Source organism: Aphanomyces astaci, assembly GCF_000520075.1.
Source record: "Aphanomyces astaci strain APO3 unplaced genomic scaffold supercont1.101, whole genome shotgun sequence".
Classification (NCBI taxonomy): Eukaryota; Oomycota; class Saprolegniomycetes; order Saprolegniales; family Verrucalvaceae; genus Aphanomyces; species Aphanomyces astaci.
Genome location: NW_009798364.1, coordinates 181,263 through 190,831, shown reverse-complemented (window position 1 = coordinate 190,831; position 9,569 = coordinate 181,263). Strand labels below are relative to the sequence as shown.

The following is a 9,569-nucleotide window of genomic DNA, read 5'->3' as shown; positions in this document are numbered from 1 at the left end:
ATATATATATATTTATATATTTTGACAGAGTATTCACCGAGTAGGTCCTGCCATGTGTGTTGCATGCGTTGGGCATCCTCGAATACACACCGGCGTTGGCCGCAGCGATCGAGGACGGTCAAGTGCTTGTGCTTGGGAGTAAGGAGGAACCACATATATATATATAATATTTTCTCATACATTATTTTAAAGTAAATATTATTTTGGGACGACCATAGGCGACGAAGAAGTGGAATTACGCGCAGGGGCAGTCGTGGCGTGCGATAAGATTTTGGCTGTGTTGCAAGAAGGAGACATCCCCGATGCAACCATCCTGGCGCTGGACTCGTACATGTGGCGCGTTGGTAAGTTGTTATGATGAATCAAATAAACATTAAAAAGGACTTGCATTCTGGTCGAATGAGCGTTTAATATATATATATATATATTAACCTGTCTTATTGCATAGGAAAAGAGCCGCTGTATCGCCCGTTGGAACGCCACGCTACGCAAGACACTGTGTTGTATTAGTGTCGCGAGACCATAATGGTCAAATGAATTTTATCCAATGGCCTCGTAGTTTGTGTAATTATAACCAACGACCTTCCATCCTGACATTCATTTTGTCCAATCATGACGTCTTAGGATCCAGTTTTGTCCAATGGCATTTTTGTAAATTTCGAAGGAAACACAGCAAAAATGTAGTACTGATCTTCGAAGCACAATACCTTGGGCAATTTATCCAGTACATTTTTAGATCATGCAAGATTTATAAATTTCTTGATATTTATGACATTATATCCTATACTGATCTCCACCCTTAAACGAAACGGAGCAAATTATGCAATTCACACAGTAAATTAACTCTTACAGGTATTTGCAGGCTGTCTGAACCAACCATTTATACATGCATTCAAGCGCTGGGCGTCTCCAAGTCAGAGCTGAGTATGCCAGTGCGTCTCCACCAGTTTCTCACAGTGGAAATGATGTCATCCATTTCAATGCCAAACGATTCAAGTGTTCGAATTTTGAAAAGTCATCACCTTCCGATATGGTTGGATAATATAAAGTTTCAAAAATTATCAAGTTTACCCCGTTTCGTTTAAGGGGGGAGATCAGTAGTAGTAGACCTCGGTTTGACCTATAGTACAATTAGGGCGGGTCTCTGGGTTTGATCGACAAAAGGCATGGCATGGCCGTTTCTTTCCAAGAAAAGGTGGCCAAATCGAAATAAATCCAAATTTCTCGATTTTGTGCATGGGGATACCAACAACAACCAACCACCAAAGATATTGGTAATTCGATTTCAAAGTTAACTGGGGCTGGCAATCGAATCGACGAGGCAAAATCAACGCAGTACGCCAATGAAGTTATTGAATAAGAACCTTTCGACCAATCAAATTGCAGGTGGGTGTATTCGGTGCAATGCCGAGCTTGTCCATTTCACAAAACAGTTGAACGTTGTATCGGACAAGAGTCAAAATGAGTATATTTAGTTCAAGTAAAATGACGCTCGACGATTTCAGGTGGATTTGACGTCGTTCGTCGAATCTACCGAAAATACCTAATTTAGCTTGAAAGTACAATAGTAGTTCCCAAAATTACGCCACCATTTTCTTGAGACTCGGGTGTTTTATAGCATTAAAAAATAGACTGTTTGGTTCAACTTTTATGGAGGTTTGTGTATTAATAGTTGACATACTAAGTTACAGTAGTAGTATTATGAGTTTGGGACAAATTTCACAATTTTGCGCGATTCGTTAAACCAATCACAAATCTCACCCCGAAATTTCATTGGCTTTACCACTTCCGAAGTAAAAAGAAAAAAATAGCCAATCAGCGACAAGAATTTTTAGACTGACCAATGGGGGCGATTTGTGATCGGTTTGGTCCGCGTGATTCGATTGAACAGGGTCCAGAAATTCGTACCACATCAATAATATTGTGAAGTCTTGCACTTCAATCGGAAATATCGAATAATTTTTCCTAAATTCAGCTGGTATCCAATCTATTCGGTACATTTCCTTGTTTTCATGGAAGTGAGAGAATGTTGTTTTGCAGACTCGCCAACACGGTTTAGGGCATAAATATACTATGAGGCAGCCCATCCAAACCAGCCCTGATATATTCGTTTATAAAACATTATCGAATATTATGGATTCGGTACAGATTTCCAGACCCCGTCGAATCGAATCATCGAATCACGAATCATCCATCGAATCACGAATCATCGACGCTATTAGCTAATCCAATTTTGTTTGGATTTGATTGGCTCTTACAGAAAGACCAAGTATATTCAACCAATCAGAACTCGATTCAATATTGAGATTAGACAAACCGCTCGAATTTTGCAAGTTTCAAGCGAATTCACAATATAACCCGTTTCTTTATAACTTAAACATCGCCCAACATATGTTAGGCCATGCACACGGGCGCGGCGGTCGTGGCAGAGCATGTGGAGGTGGTGCTGTCGCGGCTGTGAAACGATCCAGCGCCGAGGTCGTCGGGCAGCGCGCGGGACCGACTGGTGGACGCCGTGCGTCGGCGGGCTTCTCGTTCGAGTTTCACGCAAAGTTCTGGGACAACGTAGTCTCGCAAAGATACATAATGCGACGATGTGGGCAGGGATCGGGAGGACGAGTCGGCGAACGAGCTGGGGCGGCTGGTCCGTCCCCCGGGTGCTTGCTTGATGAACGTCTTGAGCGCGTCCGCCACTGGCGCCGACGTGTCGTCGAGCGCGGCTTGCAAGATGCGATTGAACTGGGCAATGCGGCCGCGGACGAGGGATTCCTTGGACGTCATGATGGTCAACAGACCTCCGTGCGGCATGGGCGGAAGGTACACGACGTCGTCCTCTTCGATGTAGGGAAGGGAGGATGATGTAATCGTGTCTAATGTGGCGGCGACGTCCCCCGAGTCGTTGGGTGGTTGTTGCTGTGGTTGCAGCTGCCAATGACTGGTGGTTGACGACGGCGAGAACGAGAACGCGTGATCTTCGTCGATCGAGTGGGTGGGCGAGTTCGTCGAGTGATGGCCGCCCTTGAACAACGAGAACGGTTCCGGCCTCATGTGGCGAGAAAGCGACGCATGGAACGTCTTGAAGTCGTTGTACCGGCGGCGAATCGTGTAGGATTCCAGCGGATACGCTTGCGATGCGACGTGGAGGAGGTAGTACACCGTGCCATGGCTCACCACGACCTTGTCCATCACGTAGATACTGTCATACGTGAACCCAGCCGTGGACACGATGCCGACGTCGTGCACGATCCCCGAGTGAGAGTTGCGCGCTGGTCGAAGGAGGTGATGCGATGTTGAGGACGACGAGAGGGACGAGGTCGTGATCGTGAGGCCGTTGAACGAGTTGCGCCGGGTGACGATGATCTCAGTCATGCCATTTGGAGAGTACGATGTGTTGGTGGCCATAGTCTGTCGGTGTGGATCCGCCGGTGACCACTTGCTCCTTCTTCTTCGTCGGCACTGACCAAGTGGTCGTCGGGCACATCCGGTTCATGTCATCAGGAGAGGTGATTCCATCACATCCATGCATGTCGCGAAATGCAACGACGAATTCCCTTGAATAGAAGGATTCTGGCGTTGTCCTACGTTTTTGAACCCACAAATCGTGGATTACGTTGTTATAACTGGAAACAACCCTTTTGCAACATAAATCTGTCGTAATCTATCCATGTCTTCCGTCCGGGTGAACACCAGCATACTGAATTCAAGGTCAGACAAATACCAAGGTCACAGAATTTCACCACGAAAACTCTGGCCTTTTATAAGCCACAATGTTAGCTACGAGAACAAACGAGCCAATCAAATCACGTTGTGCAAACTCGCCGTATATACTATATTTTGTAAAGTATAGTCTCACCCAGCCTATGTTTACTGGTAGTTTCTCCCGAATTTATTACTGTACTCCTTGAAAAGTCAACTGAAAACTCGAGTTCAGCCAAACCAAGTGTCGCGCAAGGTATTGAGCTCAGTCTTGAGAGTGTCGATGAACTCGTGCAGGATCTTGCCGCCGAATTGAAAGCGCTCGACACTGCGGATCTTGTCGGCCACCGCCTCCTTCCACAGCGCCACTTGGGCTGGGTCGGCGTCCGGCGGCGGCTGCCACTTGAACACGTCGTCGCGATTGTACGGACCTCGTCCATGGCTTCGATCAGAGGGCTGTGCGGTCGTCGGCTCGTCGGTCGGGAGCTTCTCCTCCACCGGCGCCTTGTCATGAGGACTGTCTACAACTAGCGACGGCGGCGTCGACACGCTTTGTTGAGGGGACGACTTGGCTCGAGAAATGCCTATGAACGACGATTACATATGACGAACATAGTTAGCAGGTACTGTAGCTAGCTGGCTGCTGTTTTGGCAGACAAGGACCTTTGGGAATGGCCCACTTTTGGTGCAAGTACAAGTGCACTGCGTCGATGGCGTTGTCACTTAGGACGTTGTCGAACACGAGCACTTCGGCCATCCGACCTACATCCAAATGCCGAGATCATAGTTAAAACTCAATCAAAATATCAAAAACGTCAACATGTGTATACCGTGAAAGGCATGGGCGTCGCAGAACGACTTGACGTTGCCCAACGTTGTGGCCTCCGTGGCCGAGATGGCAATTCCCCCGCCATTATTACTTTGGACAATAATAGGGGACTCGGAACCAAATCCCATCCCTAATAACCAACGTATATATAGTATTTAGTTGCCACGAATACGTAATAGTTCATCGATTAATATTCATATAGATAGACCTATATGGGTTGATCTTTATTGATTTTTTTCTACTATAGGATCATCATATTCTAATAATATACCATTGACTTGAATGGACACTTGCTTGTCCATGCGATACGTAAGAACGGCAAACTCGCCTTGCCCGATCCCGTGGTTGTCCTGTGGGGGTCAAAAAAATATTTATATATATATGTACTGTACAGTATATACATATACTATATTACAGGTGATAACAAGTTAAACAATATAAACTTCATAATGACCACGACAAGCATACCAACCACCACATGACCATTCAATGACAACACTGGGGTTATATATTTTACACTGGAGTAGTATATATTGGGTATATATTGGTACATGTACAGTATCCCACCTCGGCGACGACGGCAGACGTACCGCCATACCCGGCTTTGCGGGCTTGGAAGCGAAGTTGGCCGTACGGAGCATGGCCAAAAAACTTCTGGAGCTTCGAGTCGGTTGGGTCGTCGCTTAGATGCGCGGGGGACAAGACAAAGAACAGCGTCATGCCATCACGTAGCAAGACCCCGTTCGAGTACACCATCGGACACGTCATATGCAAAGTCGGGAGGCCGTTGCGGACACCGGGCAGCCACACCGGAAACGTCTGAGTATTATTCATGACAATCAAAGGACACAGTATGGTTCTAACGCTTACTGTGGGGTTGGCCAAGTTGGCCGGGTAAAACGAAGACGAGGATGACGTTGCGGCGGCAGAATTCTTCCATCTACATCACACACACATCTGTTCCAAAGACATGGAAGGAACGCGATGGGCGTAGTACTGCTTGACGTAGCATTGCGAGCTTTCGGGGCCACAAGAGCCGACGAATTCGACGCCTTTGTCAGCTTGGAGCCATAGAGCGAGACCTTTTTGATAGTCTACACATAGACATGGGTAAATCAATGAAAAGGGAAATACTCGCGGGCTTTTACCGAGTGATGGAACTGGGGGATGGACTGCCGCAGACGTGGCGAGGGGTAGAGTCACTGCTGGGGGGCTAGTTGTAGTTGGAGGGGGGGTAGTGGTCGTTGTTGGAGGGGGGGTAGTACTACTTGTTGGAGGGAGGGTAGTGGTCGCTGTTGGAATAGGGGCAGTTGTAGTTGGAATCGGAGTAGTTGGAGCAACCGCAGCAGTAGTTCCAGTTGAAATGGGAACAGGGGGAGTCGTGGGATGGGCGATCGGGGGTTCGTTTTCGACAGAGGGTTGATTTGTCCCGTCAGTGGCACCTTCGTCTGCGGCTATGAGCTGCTGTTGCATGGCATCGAGCTTGAGTTGAATTTCGCCGAGGATGCGATGGAATACTATCAAAGTGGCAGACGCATCGTTCGCAAGCAAGTTGCTGTCCTTGCCTTCCGTTGATAGTTTATTCTGTCGGGTCATGTTAGGTCTACAATATGTACAATTCATAACTGCACTGTACCTCAATATGACCATGCTGGGCACCAAAATTCGCGGCGGCCGCTGCGATGTACGTGTGCAAGTCGGACCATTCACGATACGTCATCAAGTCGATAGCATCTTGTGGGAGTTGCCACAACGCGAGCAACTGACTAAGCGAAAGGTCTTGATCGACATCGTGGGGGATGTAAGGGGCGACAATCGTGGGTAGTAGTAGTACGTTGTCCATGTTGCCACCTTGAGCAAGTTCGTGTCCTCCTTCGTGGACGTCAGGAACGCCGTCCACCACATCCGTCGCTTCCGTTGGTGGAGTGGTCATCCTTGGTGAAGTTGTCAACAACGGTTTACTGACGTCGTTGCTAAGAAACGCCCCCGTGGAGACAGCAAGTAGAATTGCCACACCTACAATCACAGCCACCGCCATCATAGCCCTACCATCATTCAAATGAGCCAGAGCCACCGCAACAGGAGAGAATCGAATGATACCGTCGAACGCTTTGGTGTTTGGTCCATGGCAAAGGACGGTCTTTCTTGCGGTCTTCGCGACCACTCGTGAGCGGAGAGCGTTCGTTGGGGTGGTCGTCGTCGGGTAAGTCGCTGCCCTTGCGACGGACTGGTCGGGACGTGGCGCTGGCTACGTTATCTTCATCCAACGTGGGATTCACGTAGCTCTTGTGGCCCATCGTGGGTGCCTGCCTGACGAGGTGGTGGAGGCCTTTGAGAAACGGTCAAAACAGTTACCCTGCTTGACATGTAACCGACTGAAGTTCAGTTTGCCGTTGCCAGACATACTACCTAGTGCTAGGATATCATGGTCGACGAACGGGTTCGCTACGACATACGTATGTGGGGCTTTTGTCATTCGACTGACTACTCGAGTACGTGGCAGTCTGTGGACGATCTCTGACGAGTAAGAGAATGATCACCTACAAAGTGAGAAAGTTCCTACGCACGATTGTTCGAGTTCCCAGATCGATAAACTTGACATTTGTATGGTGGCTTTTTCTGAGGAACGTTACAGTTCACGTCACACTTCTGGCTTTTACATTATGGATTGTCAACCCATGGCTTTGCAATTGTTTCAAAACGCAAGTGCCCATTCTAGTGTCGGTGAGTGGAAGAAGACAGGAGGCGGCGCCACTCCAGCATGTCATCTACCAGCATCCCTGCAACGACGTCCAGTAGCTCTGAGTGGACGTGCATGGCCAAGGATGTAAATCAATCGTCGTTCACACCGATTCGCATTATCGTACAGAGCGGTCAGCTCGAGTGCTTGTCGTGGCCAGCTCCTCCTCCACCACCCGTCGGCTCAGCCACTGCCAACAACACCATCGCATCTCATGGGTGCGTCGTGCTGACGTCGCTGTCTGCGTGTCGTCTGTGGCTACAGACTCAACACAACAACATGACGACTGGTGGCTTGGCCCTCCTCCTTGCGCCGTCCCCCTCGACCAAGTCGGCGACAGATGACAACTCGACGACTTCCTCCCAGCGTGCCACCTGGATCCTCGTTGGCGCAGTCGGAACCTTGGCTGTCCTGTGTGTGGTCGTCCTTGTGTGGCGATGGCACGAACATGTCAGGAAACCACCATCCCACCAACCCCAGACCAAAGGAATGGCGGATCCGCACCACACGATCATCGAGCCCAATGTGATGCTAGCTCCGTGTATGTTCCAGTCTACCCGCCGCCGTCAACCACGACGTCCCGCCATCCTTCCATCGTCCATCACCCGACAAGTCGCCTGTTGGGGGATCCACCCAACCGCGGCACTTCAAACCATCCGGGTATTACACCGAGGACTCCACTGCGTCGTACATGCCGGAGTATTCAATCAACAGACCGTGGCAGTCAAGAGCTTGCACTCCACAAGCTCCAGAAGCATCCAGTCGTTCGTAGATGAAATCAAACTTGTCTGCAGGTATATATCCTCCATATATATATATTTTGTCCTTTTACCCCAAATTTGAACTTTTGTGCTTATTCTTTGCCAAATCGATCGATCGATCCTTTGTCCCGACTTTTGTACTGAGTATGTAATTTGGTGTTGAATTGGTCGAAGAGTGAATTTGATTGGCCACTTGATTAGTCTTCTAGTTTTTCCTTGGCCGATAGATTGTCTGGCTGCTCATTCGATTGAGAACCCCACTCCAATTTCGAATCGACTTGACAATATATATATATATATAGAATTTTCTTTGGCCTGCACAATATTTTCATCACGTGGTTGGCTTTGTATTAGCCTGGACTCGCCGTTCTTGTTGCAAGCAGTGGGCGTCCGCGTGCGGGATTTGCATTTAGTCGTAGAGTTTATGGACTTGGGAGACCTCCAGACGCATTTGTTACTGCACGTCAAGCGTGCGTCTTGGCCGTCGAAACTCAAGTGGGCGCGCGCCGCCGCGCGCGCCCTCGCGCACCTCCACGGCGTCCACGTCCTGCATCGACATGTGAAATCGCGCCACATTTTACTGCACTCGTCTGGTCGGGCGGTGCTGGCAGGCCTCGGGAATGCCGTGAGCACGCTCGCCGCTAGTACTACTACTAGCCCCCCGTCTAGTACCCCACACGGAGCGTCGTTTCGGTGGATGGCGCCGGAAGTGGTTGCTAGTCGCGCGCCGTACACAGCGGCCGCCGACGTGTTTAGCCTGGGGGTCGTGCTGTGGGAGCTGGACAGCCTCTTGACCCCATACGCCCGGGAACAAGCGCAATTTGGCTGGGGCGATGTCCATCTTATGCGGCAGATCCAGGCACGGCGCGTGATGCTGGCGTTCTCGACCGAGTGCCCCGGGGGGGTGGTCAGGGTCGCCCTGCAGTGCCTCAGCGCAGACCCGACTCGACGCCCCACCGCCGCCCAAGTGGTCGACATGTTGAGCCAGCAGGACATTGCAACGGCGTTCGACACGGTTCCCACGCTGTATCATTGAATTACTGACTTGTTACCAAAGTTGGTAGGATAGAAAGAGTACTACGGGACTACTACTACTACTACTACTATGTACTAGTACTGTAGTAGTAGTCCTGGAGTAGTTGACGCGTGACAACCGCGTATTTGCTGCGGGTCGAACGAATGAACAAGACTCTCGCTTGCAGGACTTGGTATCATTGGAACCAAAGTAGAAGCCCATATTAATATTATTGTACTATTGTGCTTTTCACATATTTTGCCCGTTGTTTTAGCTCCTAAAACCATCCAAAGTTTAACCTAAACTGAAGTTGCACTCGACGTAAAAGTAAGCTTCCCCACCGTTCTGTCATTGGCTGATCTAAAACTTGCGTTGTTTTACTAAAACTACTTCGTTTTATTAACTCCCGTGGCCAAGCAGTCATGCAGAGTAATGACCTACTGGGGTAAGCTCGCAGTGCACCAGCTCACACGAGCTTTGCAGCCAGCTTGTTAGCAACTCGTTGGCACGAAAAGTCGAGCAAGAAGT

General features: G+C 49.2%; 4 protein-coding genes across 5 annotated transcripts in view; 2 read left to right on the top strand and 2 right to left on the bottom strand.

Moving 5' to 3' along the window:
- The window catches only part of H257_17256, a 4,838-nt gene extending 4,244 nt beyond the window's left edge, over positions 1-594 (top strand). Inside the window, exons 8-10 of the mRNA XM_009845974.1 lie at positions 45-138; positions 219-344; positions 449-594. Coding sequence (XP_009844276.1) covers positions 45-138; positions 219-344; positions 449-510 — 282 coding nt within the window. The 3' untranslated portion in view covers positions 511-594. The remainder of the gene's footprint in view (positions 1-44; positions 139-218; positions 345-448) is intronic.
- Positions 595-2,289: 1,695 nt separating this feature from the next.
- H257_17255 (hypothetical protein) lies at positions 2,290-3,477 on the bottom strand. The gene has a single exon (XM_009845973.1). It carries the CDS (start codon positions 3,400-3,402, stop codon positions 2,395-2,397), a length of 1,008 nt encoding a protein of 335 aa, XP_009844275.1. The 5' UTR covers positions 3,403-3,477; the 3' UTR covers positions 2,290-2,394.
- Positions 3,478-3,800: 323 nt separating this feature from the next.
- H257_17254 lies at positions 3,801-6,865 on the bottom strand. 2 transcript variants are annotated; one of them, XM_009845972.1, is made up of 10 exons: positions 6,626-6,865; positions 6,162-6,570; positions 5,674-6,109; positions 5,523-5,619; positions 5,396-5,465; positions 5,093-5,344; positions 4,797-4,875; positions 4,527-4,655; positions 4,360-4,458; positions 3,801-4,280 (listed from the first exon to the last, which is right to left on the bottom strand). In XM_009845972.1, exons 1-10 carry the CDS (start codon positions 6,820-6,822, stop codon positions 3,928-3,930), a joined length of 2,121 nt encoding a protein of 706 aa, XP_009844274.1. In that variant the 5' UTR covers positions 6,823-6,865; the 3' UTR covers positions 3,801-3,927. The 2 variants fall into 2 exon arrangements, with proteins under 2 accessions (XP_009844274.1, XP_009844273.1); XM_009845971.1 differs by having other exon boundaries at positions 3,801-4,458.
- Positions 6,866-7,191: 326 nt separating this feature from the next.
- H257_17253 (TKL protein kinase) lies at positions 7,192-9,071 on the top strand. The gene is made up of 2 exons (XM_009845970.1): positions 7,192-8,059; positions 8,381-9,071. Exons 1-2 carry the CDS (start codon positions 7,287-7,289, stop codon positions 9,060-9,062), a joined length of 1,455 nt encoding a protein of 484 aa, XP_009844272.1. The 5' UTR covers positions 7,192-7,286; the 3' UTR covers positions 9,063-9,071.
- The last annotated feature ends 498 nt before the right edge of the window (positions 9,072-9,569 follow it).

Excerpts from the sequence above, each read along its gene's own strand:
- H257_17253 (XM_009845970.1), top strand. The coding sequence starts at position 7,287 with ATGTCATCTACCAGCATCCCTGCAACGACGTCCAGTAGCTCTGAGTGG. Across the intron at positions 8,060-8,380 it reads GAAATCAAACTTGTCTGCAG|CCTGGACTCGCCGTTCTTGT; the intron begins GTATATATCCTC and ends GCTTTGTATTAG.
- H257_17255 (XM_009845973.1), bottom strand. The coding sequence starts at position 3,402 with ATGGCCACCAACACATCGTACTCTCCAAATGGCATGACTGAGATCATC.
- H257_17254 (XM_009845972.1), bottom strand. The coding sequence starts at position 6,822 with ATGGGCCACAAGAGCTACGTGAATCCCACGTTGGATGAAGATAACGTA. Across the intron at positions 6,571-6,625 it reads AAACACCAAAGCGTTCGACG|GGCTATGATGGCGGTGGCTG; the intron begins GTATCATTCGAT and ends GAATGATGGTAG. Across the intron at positions 6,110-6,161 it reads CCCAGCATGGTCATATTGAG|AATAAACTATCAACGGAAGG; the intron begins GTACAGTGCAGT and ends ATGACCCGACAG.